The following is a 21684-nucleotide window of genomic DNA, read 5'->3' as shown; positions in this document are numbered from 1 at the left end:
TGCAGGACTTTGTAAAGTAGGCTAAGAAGCCCAGGAAATCACTAGAGGTTTCAAACAAGAAGTGAGAATCAGATTTGCAGTTCAAAGAGCTACACTTTTGGTCTCCTGGGAAATAGAGACAGGAGGTGAGTTAGGAAACTGTGCGGTGAGCTAGCCAGGAAGCTCTGAGGGCCAGAGCAGCACTGACATATCCTCATTTCAACAGAACTCATTATGTAATAAATGCTTGGTAAATAATGATTTGGTAGGAAGCAAAGTACAAAAGAAGCATCAAGTGTGGTCCAGCTATATTTGTCAGGATAAGAGGGATACAGTTAAACTGTGGTGTTTGTTTCTTAATTATTAGCCAAATAGTCAATGATGAACCAAACGCGAACCCAACCTGTTTCACTACAGATTTGACTTAGAAAAGGGCTAAGCCCACCATGTGGCTCAGTGAGGCAGGCCAGTAGGGAGACTTCATTGGTTATGGATTTTGGATTGTATATTACCAATGTTTAAAATAACAATGATAAAGGACCAACTTTAATCAATTACATTTATTGTGTATATAGAAGTATTACGGGTCTATGGCATAAGACAAACTATTATGAAATAAATAGTCCCTTTCTCTGAATGCAAGGTGGGAAAGGGGATTAGCACCATAAGAACATACAGGAATGTCCATGAAAATGAACACATCATGAGTTTAGCTAAGCTGTTGAAGAAGCCCAAGTAACGAAAACTTAGGGTGATACCTGTTTCCAGAGACACATAGCAGAATTACCCAGGGAGCTTTTCCAACCTCCTTAAAGAACTCTCTGCTTCCTCCATTTCTGATACATTCTTCTTGGAGGACATGACTCCATAGTTGACAATGCCTGCCACAGGAAGCTGCTCTGAGAGGTAAGGAAGCGGAGAGGCCTTCAGGTATGAAGGGACAGGAAAAATGCAGAGCACTGCAGCACTACCAACTCAGCATTTAGATCAATGATTGAGAGGGTTCAGGGAAACTTTCCAGAAGAGGTCATACAATTAAAAGTTTTGAAGGATGAGTCAGAGTTAGGTAGAGTGGAAGTGGGAGACAGTCCAGCTCATATGACTTGCCTGAGAAACCTCTAACAACAGCTTCTACTGGCTTTCAAGGTAAAGCTCACAATTCATGGATTCAGGAATTTTTATTAAGAGGATTGTCATCCCTACAGGGGGCTTCCCCAGTGGCTCAGTGGTTAAAAAAAAAAAAAAATCCACTGGTAACGCCGGAGACGCAGGAGATGTGGGTTCGATCCCTGGGTGGGGCAGATTCCCTGGAGGAGAGCATGACAACCCACTCCAGTATTCCTGCCTGGAGCATCCCATGGACAGGGGAGCCTGGCAGGCTACTATCCACAGGGTCTCAAAGAGTGAGACATGACCAAAGGGACTGAGCACCACACACAGGCATCCCTAGAGGGGTGGGAGGAGGAAGTGGTGGTGGGAGGGAGACTCAAGAGGGAGGAGATAGGTGCATACTAATGACTAATTCACATTTTTATATGGCAGAAATCAGCACAACATTCTAAAGCAATTATCCTCCAGTTAAAAACATACATTTAAAAAAATTAAATTAAAAAAAGAGGATTGTCATGTACATGACTGTGTTTTAAAAATATTTCTTTAGGGACTTCCCTGGCAGTCCAATGGTTAAGACTCCGCATAGCCACTGCAGGGGGCATGGGTTCATCCCTGGTTCCCTGGTCAGGGAACTAAGATCCCACATGCCAAACAGCATGGCCGGGGTGGCGGGGGCGCGGGATTTTTCTTTAGCACAATACAGAAGAGGAGACTTGGCAAGCAGATATAAAGGATGAGAGACAGCGAGGGACTGAAATCGACTCTTAGTAACCCAAATCCACAGTGTTTATGGGTTTAAAAGGAAGTAAACGAGTGGAGTAGAAGTTATAGAACACAAAATTCTGCCAATATCATCAAAATAAAAGGAAATTTAACTTTCCAGCCTTACCTATAAGCTTTCCTAAAACCATAATTTTTAAAAGTACTCCTTAATGGGAACACCTAAATCTATATTTATAGCTTTAACATTATAAATTGTGAGATTTAAAAAAATATATATCAGGTTTTCCCATTCAATCTAAATACAAGATCCTTACTTAGATAAACAGAAAGTCTGCCAAACCATTTTGTTCATAAAAACATAGCAGGCCTTAGGAAGCAAAAGAAAGCATAGTGGGCCAAACAAAAGCTAGCGGAGGTGATGCAATTCCAGCTGAGCTATTTTAAACCCTAAAAGATGATGCTGTGAAAATGCTGCACTCAATATGCCAGCAGATATGGAAAACTCAGCAGTAGCTACAGGACTGGAAAAGGTCAGTTTTCATTCCAATCCCAAAGAAAGGCAATGCCAAAGAATGTTCAAACTACTGCACAATTGCACTCATCTCACACGCTAGCAAAGTATTGCTCAAAATTCTCCAAGCCAGGCTTCAATAGTACGTGAACTGAGAAATTCCAGACGTGCAAGCTGAACTTAGAAAAGGCAGAGGAACCAGAGATCAAATGGTCAACATCTGTTGGATCATAGAAAAAGCAAGAGAATTCCAGAAAAAACATCTGCTTCTGCTTCACTGACTACACTAAAGCATTTAACTGTGTGGATCACAACAAACTGTGGAAAATTCTTAAAGAGAAGGGAATACCAGACGACCTTACTTGCCTCTATACAGATAGAGATATCTGTATGCAGGTCAAGAAGCAACAGTTAGAACCAGACATGGAAAAACTGACTGGCTCCAAACTGGGAAAGAAGTACATCAAGGTTGTATATTATCACCCTGCTTATTTAACTTATATGCAGAGTACATTATGTGAAATGCCAGGCTGCATGAAGCACAAGCTAGAATCAAGGTTGCATGAGAAATATCAATAACCTCAGATACACAGATGACACCACCCTAATGACAGAAACTGAAGAGGAACTAAGAGCCTCTTGATGACAGTGAAAGAGGAGAGTTGAGAAAGCTGGCTTAAAATTCAGCATTCAAAAAACGAAGATCATGGCATCTTGTCCCATCACTTCATGGCAAATAGATGGGCAAACAATGGAAACAATGACAGACTTTATTTTTTTAGGCTCCAAAACCACTGCAGATGGTGACTGCGGCCATGAAATAAAAAGATGCTTGCTCCTTGGAAGAAAAGCTATGACCAACCTAGATAGTGTATTAAAAAGCAGAGGCATTATTTTACTGACAAAGCTCCATATAGTCAAAGCTATGGTTTTTCCAGTAGTCATGTATGGATGTGAGAGCTAAACCATAAAGAAGGCTGAACAATGAAAAACTGATGCTTTTGAGCTGTAGTGTTGGAGAAGACTCTTGAGAGTCCCCTGGACTGCAAGGAGATCAAACCAGTCAATCTTAAGGGAAATCTATCCTGAATATCCATTCAAAGGATTGTTGTTGAAGCTGAAGCTCCAATTCTTTGGCCACCTGATTCAAAGAGCTGACTCATTAGAAAAGACTCTTATGCTGGGAAAGACTGAAGGCAGGAGGAGAAGGGGACGACAGAGGATGAGATGATTGGATGGCATTGCTGACTCAACAGACATGAGTTTGAGCAAGCTCCGGGAGATAGCCTGACATGCTGCACTCCATGGCGTTGCAAAGGGTCAGATACGACTGAGCAAATGAACAACAACTGGAGCTTTAAGTTAATTAAAGATGCAGGAAATTTTTAATTGAGGAATAACAGGAACAAAGAAAAATAAGTACCAAGTAACTAGGCTGACAGTGATTAGAGGGGCTTCAAAAGATACCATGTTGTGGGAGTGAGGGGCAGAGATGAGGAGAGCAGGCCAGGACTCAAAGAATTACTGATGCTGGGGCCAGTCCAGCACCTAATCACAGAAGTTCTAAATACCACATCCCACAATTAACTAGTAAGCCATCTTTTTTCCCTATATGATGTTATTGATAAAGAGTAAACAGAACTCTTTCCCCTATTGCAAGAGAATCTGATCTGGTGTCAGTTTCTTAGTTGACAGCCAAGTGTTCACCTGTGAACCCAATAGGAGGCCAGTCCGGGATGCCTGACTACAGAAACAACTATCACTATGCACAGAAAGATGACAGGCTCTCTTCCAGCTCTCAAGCTAACTCGGTGGCTGTGTCACAGTAGGAATCTGATAATGGTAAAATACCGACTCCATTACTAGGCAATCTGGCTTATAATGAAAATAATCCCTGACTCATAAATTTCATCTGTACAGAAAGAACTATAAACCAGCCATCAATACTCGATGCTTTGTGCCTCCCTGAGCTTGGGGACTCTTGTACCCAGAACGTGCCTTGTGGAGACCCAGGCAGCTGTGCCTATGGAGTTGTTATGGGATAGGTTGACTCCTACAGGGCATGAAGCTTCAGAGCCAAGATGATTCCCATTACTGCCTGATGTGGCCCTGAGTCCTCACACTTGAGCTATGCTGCACACACAGCTACAAGAAACCTGCGGAAGGAAGGTCTAACTTTGTCCTCCTGTCACAGTGCCTTTGGAGAAGACAATGGCACCCCACTCCAGTATTCTTGCCTGGAAAATCCCATGGACGGAGGAGCCTGGTGGGCTGCAGTCCATGGGGTCTCTAAGAGTCAGATACGACTAAGCGACTTCACTTTCACTTTTCACTTTCATGCATTGGAGAAGGAAATGGCAACCCACTCCAGTGTTCTTGCCTGGATAATCCCAGGGACGGGGGAGCCTGGTGGGCTGCCATCTGTGGGGTCACACAGAGTCGGACACAATTGAAGTGACTTAGCAGCATAGTGCCTTGTAATGGAAAGATTCTTTACATTAAAAGATGTAAAGAATCTTTAATTTAGAATTCAGGAAGACATCTGGTGGGCATTGCATATGTTTTATGATAAGAAATTTAATATTTGCTAATTTTATAGGTCAGAAAGAGTTTATGACAATTTATATAAACTAATTGCCTATTGCAACATTTCTGAAAAGAGAATTGATTCTTTCAGCATGCACTACAAATCTATTAGTGATTATATAAAATGAAAGTGAGTATATGTTAAATTGGTCTCCTACAAAGGCATAAAAATACTTAAATTTAAGATTCTTAAAATGAGCAATAAATGAGGTCTTACCATAATTGGGTAAAATACACATGTTGAGGGGAACCATCAGCAGAACTATGCATCCCAGAAAAATGAAAGGCACCTCATAGCCAAAGGACTGATACAAAAAGCCACCCAAAGGAGGCCCCAGCACTAGTCCCAGTCCAGAGAAAGTCTCAAGACTTCCCTAAAAATGGGAAAACAAAAGAAAGTTGAGTTAATATGTTTCATTTGAAAAATGGACAAAGCATTAATGGAAAGTTCTGAAAAAAATTCTATCCACTTTACAATTTATACACACACCACCCACCAAGATAGACCAAAAATTTAAACATGCACATTGAAATTATAAAAGTACTAGAAAAATAAAATATGAGAGTTTTTTCCTAATCCTTACAGTGAAGCAAATTTTCTAATTATGACATAAAAACTCAGAAGACACAAAAGAAGACTGATAACTCTGATTACATGAATATATGAAAAACTATGGACAGCAAAAAAAAAAGACAAACGAAGAATGGGGAAAAGTACTGACAAAAGACTAATTTCCCACAAGCACCATGACAGCAACTATTAATGAATGAGACAAATCAGCAGTACTATGGGGAAATGGGCAAATGTTATAGTCTATGCTATGCTATGCTAAGTCACTTCAGTCATGTCCGACTCTGTGTGACCCCATAGACGGCAGCCCACCAGGCTCCTCTGTCCCTGGGATTCTCCAGGCAAGAACACTGGAGTGGGTTGCCATTTCCTTCTCCAATGTATGAAAGTGAAAAGTGAAAGTGAAGTTGCTTAGTTGTGTCCAACTCCTAGCGACCCCATGGACTGCAGCCTACCAGGCTCCTCCGTCCATGGGATTTTCCAGACAAGAATACTGGAGTGGGGTACCATTGCCTTCTCCGATGTTATAGTCTGTTCACACATAAAATGAAAACAACTCATGCTAATGTGAACTGACCACCTCTAACTTGCAGGACAGCAAAGCCCTACTCCAAACATGTTCAGCCACAAAACCTTGTTTTACAGAGCATGTCAACTGACTAGCATCTTTCTGAACCCCTCTGAAAAATATACTTTATGGAAATGGAAATAGTATATCTGTTACAGTGGCCACCATGGCATGACAAATTGCCATAGAACCTAAAGCGAATTTATCCAGATATACAATACATATACAGATATATGTACTTACATTAACTGTATAAATACATATGGGTATATGCTTAATAAAAGTGTGGATATTTATATTTATACAGCAAATAGTTTACCTGATGGTCAAAACTTTCAAACTGTAGTATTAATACAGGTAAATGAGGGAACATGGTACTGAGCTGATTAGATCTGAGGTCTCTGAAAGTGAAAGAAAGAAAGAAAAGGAAGTGAAGTCGCTCAGTCGTGTCTGACTCTTTGCGACCCCATGGACTGTAGCCTACCAGGCTTCTCCGTCCATGGGATTCTCCAGGCAAGAATATTGGAGTGGGCTACCATTTCCTTCTCCAGGGGATCTTCCCGACCCAGGGATTGAACCCGGGTCTCTTGCATTGGAGGAAGATGCTTTAACCTCTGAGCCACCAGGGAAGGTGAGGGTGGTGCCTATTCTCATATACAAACCAGGAGTCCTTCAGGAATGCCTGGCTCCAGAGGAGAGAAGGCAGCAGATAAAAGCTGGGACAAGAATCTGCTACGTCACTAATACTCCGTGTCAAGGCATCTGGGCAATATATGAGAATGTATGTCAATATGATGCTACCAGGCTCCGGATTTTTATGGTAAAGTAAGTTGGAGAAGACTCTTGAGTCCCTTGGACTGCAAGGAGATCCAACCAGTCCATTGTAAAGGAGACCAGTCCTGAGTGTTCATCAGAAGGACTGCTGAGGCTGAAACTCCAGTACTTTTGGCCACCTCATGCGAAGAGTTGACTCATTGGAAAAGACCCTGATGCTGGGAGGGATTAGGGGCAGGAGGAGAAGGGGACGACAGAGGATGAGATGGCTGGATGGCATCACTGACTTGATGCACATGAGTTTGGGTGAATTCTGGGAGTTGGTAATGGACAGAGAGGCCTGGCATGCTGCGATTCATGGGGTCATCCTTTCCATGACTCTGGGAAAAGTGGAAGCAGGACTCTAGTATAAATCTGCTTCAGACAGCCCAGCCACAATCTAGGCTACAGAGAGATAGCAAATATTACTATGGAGGCTTTTTTTTTAAGAGGTAAAAAGGAGTATTTGGTTTTGCCATTTAGGGGCTTGTAAGGCCAGGAAAAGCACATTTATTGACAGCCTGCTGCTGAAAGTAGAAACTAGGGTAAAAGGTAACAAACACAGAGAGTAGAAAAAAAGCAGGTCTAGAAGAATGGGCCCCAGTTTTGGCTTGAAAGGTCAAGCAAACATTTTAGCTACACTAAAAGGAAAATAGGAACAATGTATAAAATACTTACTAATACTGTAGCCACATTGTTTGGAAAAGCCTTTGCAACGATAGAAGAAGAGGCAGTTATTGCTGCCTCGAAACTTATTGCATCAGTTATTCTCAGTAGAAAACACATAGCAATAAACACTGGTCCTTCTGGAACTTGGTCCAAGAGACTAAAAGAGAATAAAACAATCCTCAAATGCCAAATTGATTTTATTTTTTTTTTCAACTGTACTCACTGAAAACAGTAACACCTCAATCATAGTTATTAAAATAAGTCACTTTAGAATACAAATTTTTAAGAGTTTCTTTGTTATATTTTTAGTAGGAGGAATTTGAGTCATAATAACAGCCTGATTGTCCTTTTCTACTGACATATTTGATGGCTTAAATAATAATACTAAATAGGCCTTTTGAAAAGTGTAGAGTCAATCTAACAAGAACCTATGCAGAAAGACTTAGATTTAGGTCTTCCCCAAACAACAACAACAAAAAAAGCAAAATCAGGAACCTGAGAAAGACTTCTGATACATTATCTTAACATCTATATTCTGATCTTCTTTAGCTGATTGTTTAGACAAAAAACTTACCTTTTTGCTTGAGCCAAAAAAATTTGTGACTCAGAAAAGTGAGTTAAGTTTCTGTCACTCAAGTCACAGAAGTCCTAAAGAACAGATTCAGCAGCCAACTTAATGGTGATCCCCTAGAGGATTTTTTTCTTAAGATAAATGTCATTCATTTCATTCTCCACACCATCCAACTCCCTTCACCATTAGTCATATGCCAGGCATTTGATAATCAATGGTAATGACTGATTTAAAGAAACCATTAACCATTTTAAACTGAAGATAAATTAGGAAATACTGTTCAGTCAGTATCAGAACATGACTTACCCAAAGAGAACTGTAACTGCTCCTGAGACAAACATTCCTGCTACAAACATAAATTTTGCTCCAATATGTACAAGCTATAATAAACGTAAAAGAAAAGTGGTAAATTGATGACTGCCACAAGTCTATACTGACATAAACAAATCCACTGTATCAGAAAACAGAAGATTTGGGGAAGATATATACAGTTAACAAAATGTAATTCTTTAGTGGAATGACAACACGCATTCTTACAAACATGGAAGAAGTTAAAAATCAATCAACCATAAGAATGGAACTGTCGACTGAAGCACAGTTCATAACATACGATGCTGGTTATTTCTGCATCAGTGGAAATTTTAGACTTGTATATTAGAATAACTCATTACACCATTAAAAAAAAATAATACTTACATATTTTCCAAATACCAAAGATGCCAGAAAGTCAAACAAAGCATAACATCCAAAGATCGTACCAATAACTGTATTGCTGGCTCCTTTCTTTTCAGCCTTTAAAAAAACAGAAAAGAAAAAGTTTGAAAGATAAATTAGCAATAGTATGGGGAAAAAATGGATCTACTAGATCAGAGGATCATCCTCCTGTAACCTTTATCTGTAAAGCAATTTCAAAGATTATTATTTCAGAATAAACAGGCTAAGAAAGGAAAGGAAACTGTAGTAAAAGTTCTCTGACATGAAAATAATTCACTCACCAAGCCTAAAACAAATTGTTAACTTTATGATTCTGAGAAAAAAAGAGCAAAACTGGAGGTATCACACCTCTTGATTTTGAAAATAGATTACAAAGGTGTAATAATTAAAACAGTACAATACTGGCCTAAAGACAGACATATGTATCAATGGAACAGAACAGAGAGCTCAGAAATAAACCTAAACAAATATGGGCAATTCATCTTCCATGAGGGTGCCAAGGACACACATTGGGGAAGAGATATTGTCTTCAACAAATGATGTCGGAACAACTGGACATCCACATGCTAAAGAATGAAATTGGATCCCTATCTTATACCACTCACAAACTAAACTCAAAGCAAACTAGACTTAAACATAAAATCTGAAACTGTTAAACTTTTTGAAGAAAATGGAGGATGGGGGACTTTTTAAAAATTATTTTTATTGGAGTATAGTTGGTTTACAATGTTGTGTTAGTTCACTGTACAGCAAAGTAAATCAGTTATACATATACACATGTCTACTCTTATTTAGACTCTCTTCCATATAGATCATGACATTGATCTTGGCAATGATTTCTTATATTTGACACCAAAAACCTAAGCGACAAGACAAATCAAACAAATGGAATTACACTGAACTAAAAATCTTCACAGCAAAGAAAACGATCAACAGAGTGAAAAGGCAATCTACAGAATGGGAGAAAGCAATTTGTAAACCATCTCCATATAAGTAGCTAATATCCAAAATATGTAAGACTCTCCTACAATTCAATAATCTATTAATAAAAAAACACCACAAAGAACATGACTTAAAATGAGAAAAGGATTTCAACAGACATTTCTCTAAAAAAGAGACATACAAACGGCCACCAGGTATAAGAAAAGCTGCTCAAGATCACTAATCATCAGGGAAATGCAAATTAAAATCATAATGAGATATCATCTCACAGCAGTTAGGATAGACAGCAATAATTGAAAGCACAGAAGATAACAAGTGTTGGTGAGGAGGTAAAGAAATCAGAACCCTTATACATTGTTGGCAGGAATGAAGAATGGTGCAGCCTCTATGGAAAACAATATGGAGGATCCCCAAAACATTAAAAACAGAACTACCATATAATCCAACAATCCCTCTTCTGTGTATATACCCAAAAGAATTGAGAGCAGCGTCTCAGAGATATTTGCAATCCCATGCTCACTGTGGCACTAGCTAAGATAATACAGAAACAACTAAGAAATAGCTAAGATAATATAGAAATAACCCAAATGTCCATTGACAGATGAATGGACAAAGAAAATGTGGTATATACATAACACAGGATATTATTCACCTCAAAAATAAGGACATCTTGGCATCTGCAACAATATGGATGAAACTTGAGGAAATTATGCTAAACAAAGTAAGCCTTCATAGAACAAACACTGCATGATTCCACTTGTATCAAGTATCTACAATAGCCAAATTCATAAAAGCAGAGCTTAGAATGGTGGTTGTCAGGGACTTTGAGAAGGGGGCAGTGGGGAATTATAGCTCTTTGGATATAAATTTTCTGTTAAGTAAGATAAACTCATGTTATGTTCTCACCACAAAAAGAAGAAGAAGAAGAAAGAAAAAGTCCACAAGAAAACCCAAGGGATTTTTTGGAGGTGCTGAATAAGTTTAGTATTTTGATTGCAGCGATGACATCATAGATGGTGTGCATATGTCCAAACTCATCAAGATAGATATATTAAATAAGTGTAAATTTTTGTATAACAATTATACCTCAATAAAGTCTGCCCCCAACCAAAATTAAGAATTGTTAGCTTTAGCAGGCCAAAATCAAAATTAGAGTATAAACAAAACAAAAAGCCTTGGTTGAGGAAAGGTAAGCTCTGCTTCTCCTGTAGAACTAAGCCAACAGTTGATCTTGAAATGCTTTCTTTTTGGTATCTTTAAGTTCATAGAAAATATATTTATTGGTCTCTGCCTCCAGTTCTTGGCACAGAACTCTGACTATCCTTGTAACTTCCTTAGTGATAAGAGCCCTAGGAGTACTAATGTTCTAATATTTGGTCTTTGACCCTGGTGCCTGACACCAAGCTCCTAGTCCCTTGGCATCTCCTGGGTGACTCTTGGTGATTCCTGCTTGGGGATTAGTCACCAGAAAGACCAAGCCATGATTAGAAGCTTAGAACTTCTGGTCCCACACCCCATTCTCCAGAGAAGGGCTAGAAACTGAGTTAATGATTGATCGTGCCTATGTGATTAAGTCCCCATAAAAATCCCTAAGGTGTGGAACTTGGGGACCTCTGGGGTCAGTGAACACATGGAGGATCTGGGAATGTGGCTCACCTGCAGGGGACATGGGAGCTGCATGCCCCTGCTACATACCTCCCGCTCTGTATCTCTTCCATCTACATGCCCAGCTATATACTTTATCACATCCTTTTATAATAGTGTTAAGCAAGTGTTTCCCTGAGTTGTGGAAGCCATTCCAGCAAGTAACTGAATCCTAGGTGGAGAAGTGGGAGGGTCATTGTGTCTTGCCTAAAGTTTTACCTATAAGTTCAAAGGATTTGCTAACAAAAGAAACCATTTGTTACACACAAATAAATAATTTCAATTTTTTATAGGTTTGACTTAATTTCAACATGCAGTCATTAAAAAAAAAGAGAAAGAAATAGAAACAAGAGAGAGAACTAACAGACAATACACCACCAAACTGAGCCAACAACCTACATCCAGACTTGAACAGTGCTGGGAAGTCCCTTGTTAATAGCAATCTGGAGTCACAATGGGAAAGGGTCCCGAGTGGTGTGTCCACCCCATGGGTGAGACTTCAAATTGTGGTTAGGGGCTCCCACTCATAATCCCAGGCCTCAAACTGATATCATCATCAGTTTGCATGCAAAGCAGCAGCTCTGGTTTTGGGGTTCTTTGTTAACTTTTACACTGCAGTTTGCTTCACTTTGTGAGTCATAAGATTTTGTTAGACCCCAGGGATTGGCCAGATCTTCAGAGGCTCAAGAATTCCAAGACCCACTCCTTTTCTTATCTAAGCACTAGCTGTGCTTGGAGGCAGGATCCACGGTGTCCAGGCAGGTCAGAAGTAGGTCAGAGGCCCACTGTCCTGCTTCTGAAGCCTGAACAAGGTTTCCTCCATTTTAATTTCCCTAACACATGGGAGGGCTTCCCAAGTGGTGCTAGTGGTAAAGAACCTACCTGCTAATGCAGCAGACAAGAGGCACAGGTTCAATCCCTGGGTTGGGAAGATGCCCTAGAGAAGGGCATGGCAACCTACACCAGTATTCTTGCCTGGAGAATCCCATGGACAGAGGAGCCTGGCGGGCTACAGTTCATAGGGTCGCAAAGAGTTGAACATGACTGAAGAAGCTTCACACACACACACACACACACATGGGAACCTGTAACTTGTAGCCAAGTTGGACGGAAGTTGGGGGTAACATGGAGACCTACTACTTGCAATTGGCATCTGAAGTGGAGGGCAGTCTTGTGGGACTGAGCTCTTAATTTGTGGGGTCTGGGCTAATACAGATCAGCGTCAGAACTGAATTGAATGGTAGGACATCCAACTGGTGTCACAGAGAATTGCTTGGTATGGGGAAAAGACCTACACATCTGGTGTCAAATGTGTTGTGAGTGTGGTAGCAGTGTGAGCATAAAGGTGAAACACACGGGAGGAAGGTTTTCCAACTCAATATCACATTTAGTTACAGGATCAAATGCCACTAAAAAAAACAAAAAAACCCCCAAACAACCACTTTACTTTGCTGGTCAAAAAAATCTAACATAAAGTTCCTTAAGCTAGTACATGAGTCATCCCAAGGACCGTTCAGACCATTCAGTTCTCTATTTCTGATACCAATTACCTAACAGTTCGCAGAAGATAAAGTTTCCTTTCCTGACATCAATGACACAGATGAAAGAAGCTCCCTCTCCTCCCAACATGCTGCTGAAACATTTGGAGTAATGTATCGCCCATCAATGATTCCTATGATTGTTTATAGACTGCTCTATCATGGCTCCTAAATTTGCTACAGGTGGTGCTGCTGCTGCCGCTTTAGTCACTAAGTCGTGTCCGACTCTTATGACCCCATGTACTGTAGCCCGCCAGGCTCCTCTATCTATGGGATTCTCCAGGCAAGAATACTGGAGTGGGTTGCCATTACATTCTCTAATTGCTATAGATGATATAGTGTTTATTCTAAAACTGCTTCTTTTGAACTTCAAATGCTACTATTAGCTGTGTTGTACAACTGAACAGACAGAGGTCTGAAACCCTTTCTAAAACCTTGGAATTATGGTGGATCCTTAGATCAGGTTCGAGCTATAATCATTTAAGGGGTTAAAATATGAGTTTAATTTTTTAAGATAAGATTGGCAACTTGGCAAACCATGAAGCACTAAGTCTGAAACACACATCTGTCCTCTCGGGCAGTCAGTGGTCATTTATCCAGCACCTTCTATGCCTCACACAAGAGCCAGCAGTGAATATTTATAGTTAGAAGATGTGACTTAGATTCATCCTTTGCCAGAGCTTCAGCTTTTCCACAAATCACTCTACTCTGAATACAGAAATGTATGTGTACACACATACTCCCTTTAAAATCTGTCATCCACAACAGCCTTAATTCTATTTATTTATCTTTTCACTCTAACTACATTTTTTAAGATAAAAAATAAGTTTATCACTTCCTATAGGAAGTTATGATAATCATTCAATCCTTGTCTTTAAAAATATATATTCTTACATTGTGTTTCTCAATAAACCCTACATTTCTCAAAGCATCATACCACAGGAATCCAGATAGGTGAACTCTTATCTTTTTCTAATTGTGGCCCTATCACATGGCTTGTGAAACTTCCAGACCAGGGATTGAACCTGTACCCCCTGCAGTGGAAGCACAGTCTTAACTCTTAGACCACCAGGGAAGTCCAGGTGAACTCTACTTTTCATTGCTAAACTACAGGAAGGAAAGGCCCTCTCACTCTGGGAAGCACATCCTACCCCTGAAGTGCAGTCCCTAAGTGCCTGGTTGTGGGATAGAGTGGAGAAGTTGAACCTAGAGCATTCTAGAAACTGCTTGGGTGGGATTTCGGCCCATAATTTGATGAGACTCAGGATTAACCATTCCTTTTCCATCACTAATCATCATACGAGATAACGGTATAGAGAAAAGAGAGCTCTCACTATGAAAAATGTCTTCACTGGTATCCTAGCCAAAGGTTATGCTGTATGTAGACAGGAACATGGAGTCCATGTTTCTACCACACCAAGCATCAGGGGGTGCCAGGGGGCTCACTGTGTCCCTCAAACTTCTTATGCTGATGTCCTAACTCTCAGTACTTCAGCTGTTGTTGTTGTTGAGTCACTAAGTCATGTCCGACTCTTTGTGACCCCATGGACTGCAACATGCCAGGCTTCTCTGTCCTTCACTATTTTCTGGAGTTTGCTCAAACTCATGTCCATTGAGACAGTGATGCCATCCAACCATCTCATCCTCTGTCACCCTCTTCTCTTCCTGCCTTCAATCTTTCCCAGCATCAGGGTCTTTTCTGATGAGTCAGTTCTTTGCATCAGGTGGCCAAAGTATTGGAGCTTCAGCTTCAGCATCAGTTCTTCCAATGAATATTCAGGATTGATCTCCTTTAGGACTGGCTGGTTTGATCTCCTCACTGTCCAAGGGATTCTCAAGAGTCTTCTCCAGCACCACAGTTCAAAAGCATCAATTCTTTGGCACTCAGCCTTCTTTATGGTCTAAATTTCACATCTTCACATGGCTACTGGAAAAACCATAGCTTTGACTATATGGACCTTTGTTGGCAAAGTGGTATCTCTGCTTTAAATACACTGTCTAGGTTTCTCATAGCAACTTAGAAGGTGACCTTATTTGGAAAGAAAGTCTTTGTGGAAGTAACCAGTTGAAAGAGGTCACGAAGGGTGGAGTCTAACCCAGTATTACTCGTATCTTTGTAAAAAGGGGAAGTGTCTTCAGAGAGACACATGTAGAGGGAAGATAATGTGAGAAGACACAGGGAGAAGTTGCCCACCTACAAGCCAAAGAGAGAGGCCTGGGACAGATCCTCTCCTTATAACCCTCAGAAGGAACTGACCCTACCAATGACAATGATTTTGGACTTCAGAGCTGTGAGACAATACATTTCTGTTGTCCCCAGTCTGTGGTACTTTGTCATAGCAGCCCTAGTCACATAGAACAGGTAACTCTAAGGGAAGGTGTTATCAAAGGGGTCGATTGAGATGTGGAAACAAGAACTTCCCTGGGGGTCCAGTGGTTAAGACTCCATGTTCCCAATGCAGGAGGCACAGGTTTGATCCTCATTGGGGAACTAAGATCCCAATGGCCGAGATGTGGCCAAAAAATAGATGAGGAAAGAACATTCATTGGTCAAGTTATATCCATGTTGTTTGCTTAATAGATCTGAAAGTTATTTAGTTCTCAAGTCTGGCTGAAAATGTATAGAAGTTACAGCAACTAACATTTATTGGCCCCTCATTATGAGCCATGCTGATCTATATGGTTTCAAACAAGTAAGGGATGTACTTTTAGCTGGCCCCTTTTTATAGATGAGGACACAGACTTGCAAAAGTTACTTGTGTCATGGTCATAGTAGTCCTGTCCGTTTCCATCTTGCACAGGTTCCCACATTCTCTGTGAAAGTGGGATGGGGACTTAGCATGTTCAAGAATCAAACACCACAGCAGCAACTGAATACTGCTTTTGACATGCAGATCCTGCTGCATGTTACGATGGCAAGAACGGTTGTCAAAAGCAAAATTCATTATCCTCTGCCAAAGGAGGAGGGGGCCAGGAAAAGGATGAGTAGAAACATTAATTCTACACCACAAATTAAAAAGGACCTTGTTTTTCCTTGACCTAATTAGCTCGTTAATAAGAAGCATGATGGGGCTTCCCCAGTGGCTCGGTGGTAAAGAAATGGTCTGCCAATGCAGGAGATGAGGGTTCAATCCCCGGGTCAGGAAGATTTCCTGGAGGAGGAAATGGCAACCCACTCCAGTATTCTTGCTTGGGAAAGCCCATGGACAGAGGAGCCTGACAGGCTACAATCCATGGAATTGTACTGAGTCAGGCACAACTTAGCAACTAAACACAAATAAAACAGGAAAGAAAAACAGAATACACAGGGGGAAGAGCAAGTTTTGCCAGTGTGTTTGTCAACCCTAATGCTTTTTTTTAAAATGAAAAAGAGCCCACTCTTCATGTCTATACCTTTTAAAGTTAGAATGCTCTCTCTCCTGCCTCTTGCAAGCAAAAATCTAAATCAAATGCTTAAAAAAAAAGAAAGAAAGCACACACCCACAGCCTGCTTTTCCTCTGTCTGTATTTCACTGCTGCTAAGTTGCTTCAGTCGTGTCCGGTCCGACTCTGTGCGACCCCATAGATGGCAGCCCACCAGTCTCCCCCGTCCCTGGGATTCTCCAGGCAAGAATACTGGAGTGGGTTGCCATTTCCTTCTCCAATGCACGAAAGTGAAAAGTGAAAGTGAAGTCGCTCAGTTGTGTCCAACTCCTAGCAACCCCATGGACTGCAGCCTACCAGGCTCCTCTGTCCATGGGATTTTCCAGGAAAGAGTACTGGAGTGGGTTCCCATTGCCTTCTCCACTGTATTTCACTAAGAAGAATCTAACACTAGTTACTCTCACTGAGTTCCAGCTGAATCGGACATGCCTTTCTAACTAGTTGGCCACTACTCCTGTTCTTCTCTGTCTTAATTCCACAGCTTCCATTCCTCATTTTCTTTCCCCAAAATCCATATCTGTCCAGTCTAATCTGTCTTGCCCAGACATCTCTGATGACTTCTCACTGACGACATCTTTGACCTGCATAGAAGGACCCTTGCCTTTGAGCACCAACCTGCCTATTCAGATCCTCAGCTCCCATGGACCTTACTGCACCCAGACACAAGCCCCACCATTGTCCATGGTTCCCTAAGAACATGGTATTTACTTTGCTAATTTTGTGACTGTCTCCTGTGAGTTTCTAACCTAGAGGACCCTTGCCTCTCTTGTTCACCTTGGGAACTAACATTTCTCAAGACTCACCTTGGGCTTACCCTGCCAAGTCCCTTTCAGTATTACTCCTCTCTTCTTCCCTCTCACATCTGCCAGCCTCACTCATCACAAAATTAACCATTCCCTTCCCTAGAGTCTCCTTACACTTTGGGCATTCTCTTCAAGGAGATTCAAATATTCTGCATCTTTCTTATCATACTTTTTCCCTCCCAATGGACCGATGAGAGAGGGAAATTTTCCTAATTTTTTTCCAACCCTAATACATCCAATACCTAGCACATTCTAGGGTCGGAAATGGTTAAACATCCCACTCCCATTCAGTAAGCAGAACTGAACTGGGCCAGTCACTTAACTTTGGGGTCTGTTTCTTCATTTGCAATAGGATGGGATTCTGAATATTCTGCCTATCTTACAGAGTTGCTCCAGAAACCAAATGGAATAAACATGTTGGGAAGTACACTGAAAACTAAAAAGAATTTAATGGGTACAGGGTTGTACTACTGTTCTTTTAGCAGAGAAGCCATGTTTATCGTCTTTTGTAGCACACAGAAGGAAGGACCACATGTTATCAAAGAAGTCAGAGGACTGGGAAGGACACCTGCATCAGAGCTGAGGCTTTCAAAGAGGGCATGAAGCAGAACACACAGGCATATTGTCTACACCCAGCGAAGACAGTGTCATTTCCTCCATACTACACCTCACCAACCTCCAGATTTCAGGTGGATTCTCTAGGGGTTATTCCTTCATGTCTGTGCCATTATCCATAGACCCAAACATCACATAAAATGCTATGATTAGAAAGACCTAATCAATATTAATCAGAATTCCTCCTCGGCACAAATATTGCAGCTAGATTCCATATAAAATTCAACTCAGAAAAGGGAGTGGACCATGCCTTCCTAATTCCAAAATATTCATAAACCCAAAATCCAGGAAAACTGTCACTGTCTTAATATAGATCTTTCGTAATAACATTGAAATCTCAGTTATTCAGTGCACTTCCTTTTTTTTTCTTTTTTATCGGTTGCAGAAGCCAAACAGATGAATCAAACTTCATGATAAGCAAAGCAATCTTCAGAAGGTCAATCATATTTAGGTGAATTACTTCTCAAGATGATGTTATTATGACTGATTTTTTTTTCCTTCTAGTATCAAATATTCTATAAGAATTCTTCCATTGGCTTAAGTTCTATACATTATCTTTGCTATATGCAGGTTTTCACATTCTCCATACTGTCAAGTGAAATTTGTCAAAGGCTTTTTAAAAACATTAATAGTTCATATGAATATCAAAATGTCTTACCTCCTTGGGGAAAAAGGGTCCAAGGATAGAATAGCACATCATGGAACCTAAGTTAATGGAAGCTGCTGATATCAGTACAAAAATCTGTTCTCTTGAAAGCCGCCTGGATGTCTCCATTGCACCTCCTGGAGGGCCATCACCTTGAAAGCAAATAGGCTGCAATTAAATACAGGTAATTGGGGCTACTGATCAAAGTACAGAAATGTCATTTCTGTGTACAGACAATGTACTCTGAAGCTAATATTTGCTGAGCTAAAGGCTATTTTGAATATAGCATATTTGGTCTAATGTAACACAACCCTTGTATATCACTGCAATTTTCAAAACATATCACTTTCGTTTACATTACTATTCCCTATTAGAATTTCAGTGCAGAATTTATCAAACCATCTGCTTTGTTTTGCCTTCACCTTAAGGCTTATTTGTTTTACCTTTAATAGATTCTTTTAAGAATGATGAGGTCACAGGGTGCTCTCCAAATGGTACTGTCCTCTGAAGTAATGTACTTTCTCAGGTTGAAAAGTGAAAGTGTTACTCACCCAGTTGTGTCCAATTCTTTGGGACCCCTTGGATTGTAGCCCGCCAGGTTCCTCTGTCCATGGAATTCTCCAGGCAAGAATCCTGGAGTGGACAGCCATTCTCTTCTCCAAGGGGATCTTCCCGACCCAGGGATCAAACCCGGGTCTACTTCATTGCAGGTGGATCCTTTACTGTCAGAGCCGCCAGGGAAGTCCACATTCACAGGTTACTAGCTTCATATGCTACATGGACTCAATCATGTTTTAATCACTTCCTGTTAGTGGTTTATTAAGGTGGCTCAGTGGCAAAGAAGCTGCCTGCCAAGCAGGAGATGTGGTTCGATCCCTGGCTCAGGAAGATCACCTGGAGAAGGAAATGGCAACCACTCCAGTATTCCTGCCTGGAGAATCCCATGGACAGAGGAGCCTGGCCGGCTATAGTCCATGGAATCTGAAACAGTCAGACATAACTTATTGACTGAACAGCAGAAAAATTATTGAAGTGTAAGTAGGAAAAAACAAACTAAATCATTCAACTGGAAAAGTAATACTTACAGTGGCAGCTCCTGGAAAAACAAGTGTCATAAATCTATAAATCAGTAGTGTTTTACAGTAATTACTGGTCTTCTGCATCAATTCACTTAATATTTATTCTCAGGGCTAAATTACCATTTAATTTAAAGACATCAGGTCAATTACTCAGTTCCAAACACCCAGTAAATCTATTTGCAATTTTTAAATTATAAATGGTTTTGAGAGAAAAGAAGTTTAAGAAAATATATTTTGTATTTTCTGTATTTTCAGAGGCTGCCATTAAATCTGTGAGACAGAAGGAAGTCTTAAGAAGTTTTAAAAATTTTGGTAGTGGACGAGGAAAGGAGCTGAACGAGTTAAAAGGGTTAGGGGGATAACAGCGGGGCTGGAAATGTCACCATTTGCGTTTTCCTAAAGGGCATACTTATTTGAATGCATTCTTAAACACACACTACTTAAAAGTAGAGCCACAGAAAGTCATCAGAGACCACATCCTGTCACGCCAGTATCCAAACTTTAACCCTTTCCAGGGAGAAAAAATACCCACTGCCAGGACCCTGCCTTTTCCAATCTCTCTAAAACAAACCAAGCTAAAAGCAATTCAATCGCTGTTAAAGACACGGAACCCAAGCCACAGAGGTGCAACTGGCCTCCGGCTCTCCGTCACCTCCTGGGGGGCGTGGGCCTTCGGGGTCTCCCGGTGAGTCCATAGGCGGTCTCCGGCGCCTCGGCTCCCGGGTCCAAGCCCCTGGGACTCGACCTCGAACGAGCAGAAGCGCAGACGGCCACCTCTCAGCGCGGCCTAGACATCCCTGATTGCCTAAGGACAGCGCGCCTCAGAATTCTACGCAGACCTGGACAACAGCGAGGAGCTCCCGGAGGCGGGGCGGGGCGGAGAGGGGGCGGAGCAATGACTTTTTTTTTTTTTTTTTAAGGCTCAGCCTGTTATCCACCAACAGCCAAGACCTGTCCTGTCCACAAATACTCATGTCTTGTCCATTTTCTTTCTGTATAGGAAAGAAAAAAAAAAATGAGTCTGTATTTCATATAACTGAACCCCATATCTTAAAATGAGTAAAATTTAGGAATACCAAGAGTAAGAAAGGAAGCTTATGTAGTCACAGAAAAGATAGGTAGTACATAAAATTAAAAACTGGCTTCCCTGGCGGTTCAGTGATTAAGAATGCACCTGTAATGCAGGAGACGTGTGATCCATCCCTGGGTGGGGAAGGCCCCCTGGAGAAGGAAATGGCAACCAACTCCAGTATTCTTGCCTGAGAAATCCCATGGACGGAAGAGCCTGGCGGGCTGCAGTCCACGGTCGCAAAGAGTCGGACACGACTGTGAAATTTAAAAATGCAAATGTGAATTAGAAAATTAGGTTTATAACGACTCTTTTTTTTTTTTTAAGTAAAATCAAGTTTATTTAGAGAGATGCATATTCCATAGGCAGAATGCAGCCCATCTCATAGGTGAGAGAAGCCAGGACATTTTATTGAGTGAGTTATTCTTTAGAATGGGTGAATGGCGTAGTGTTTGTAACCACTGAAGCCAGACATTAGTAACCTGGAAATGAATTAACTGATGTGAAGTACTCTGAGTTTAAAAAAAAAAATTGCAAGAATTATAATGAATGTTGAAGACACATGGTGGAGTTGCTGGGAGAACCACTTCTGGAAGGAGAGGCTCGAGGTTCAGTTCAGGCACTTGTCCTCAGCGGGACATACCCTCCTTCTGCATTCCTGGGATTCAAATAAGGAGGAAGGAAATTGAAAATATTTTTTAAATTTTTTTCTAGAAATTTCCAAAAAGTGAAACTTGAATTTGCCAAGCAGAAGCAACTATTTGTAAATTATTTAAATTTCATTTATAACATTTACATTGCATTGGGTATTATAAATCATCCAGAAATGATTTAAAGCACATAGAAGGATGTGCTATAGGTTATATGCAAAAGCTATGCCATTTTATATAGGGGACTTCAGCACCTGTGTTGGGGTGTTGGGGGTCCCAGAACAGATACCCTTGGATATCCAGGGATGACTGTACTAGCTGATTGTGACTTTGCGTCACAGGTCAGTTTCTCCATCTGTGTGACTGGGATTGTAACGCCTGTCATGGAGAGTGGTTGTGAGCACTGGTGATAAAGTATGTGAAGGGCTTGGCTCTGGAAAGTGAAGCCTGCTATGTT

The 21684-nt window shown here is 40.9% G+C and overlaps 1 protein-coding gene across 6 annotated transcripts in view; it reads right to left on the bottom strand.

Annotated features, from left to right (window-relative positions):
* The window catches only part of SLC18B1 (solute carrier family 18 member B1), a 34311-nt gene extending 13564 nt beyond the window's left edge, over positions 1 to 20747 (bottom strand). For 2 of the 6 annotated variants that reach the window (XM_006059296.4, XM_025294519.3), the window contains exons 1-7: positions 20683 to 20747; positions 20161 to 20500; positions 18442 to 18581; positions 8801 to 8896; positions 8411 to 8484; positions 7543 to 7690; positions 5130 to 5286 (exon numbers count right to left, since the gene is read on the bottom strand). In XM_006059296.4, coding sequence (XP_006059358.2) covers positions 5130 to 5286; positions 7543 to 7690; positions 8411 to 8484; positions 8801 to 8896; positions 18442 to 18581; positions 20161 to 20203 — 658 coding nt within the window. In that variant the 5' untranslated portion in view covers positions 20204 to 20500; positions 20683 to 20747. Of the gene's footprint in view, positions 1 to 5129; positions 5287 to 7542; positions 7691 to 8410; positions 8485 to 8800; positions 8897 to 18441; positions 19324 to 20143; positions 20501 to 20682 lie in introns of those variants that run through there. The other 4 variants (XM_044924216.2, XM_044924215.2, XM_044924214.2 and 1 more) reach the window with 4 other exon arrangements.
* Positions 20748 to 21684: the final 937 nt, after the last annotated feature.

Source organism: Bubalus bubalis, chromosome 10 (genome assembly GCF_019923935.1).
Source record: "Bubalus bubalis isolate 160015118507 breed Murrah chromosome 10, NDDB_SH_1, whole genome shotgun sequence".
In the NCBI taxonomy this organism is placed as follows: domain Eukaryota; kingdom Metazoa; phylum Chordata; class Mammalia; order Artiodactyla; family Bovidae; genus Bubalus; species Bubalus bubalis.
This window is presented reverse-complemented; position numbering and strand designations above follow the sequence as displayed.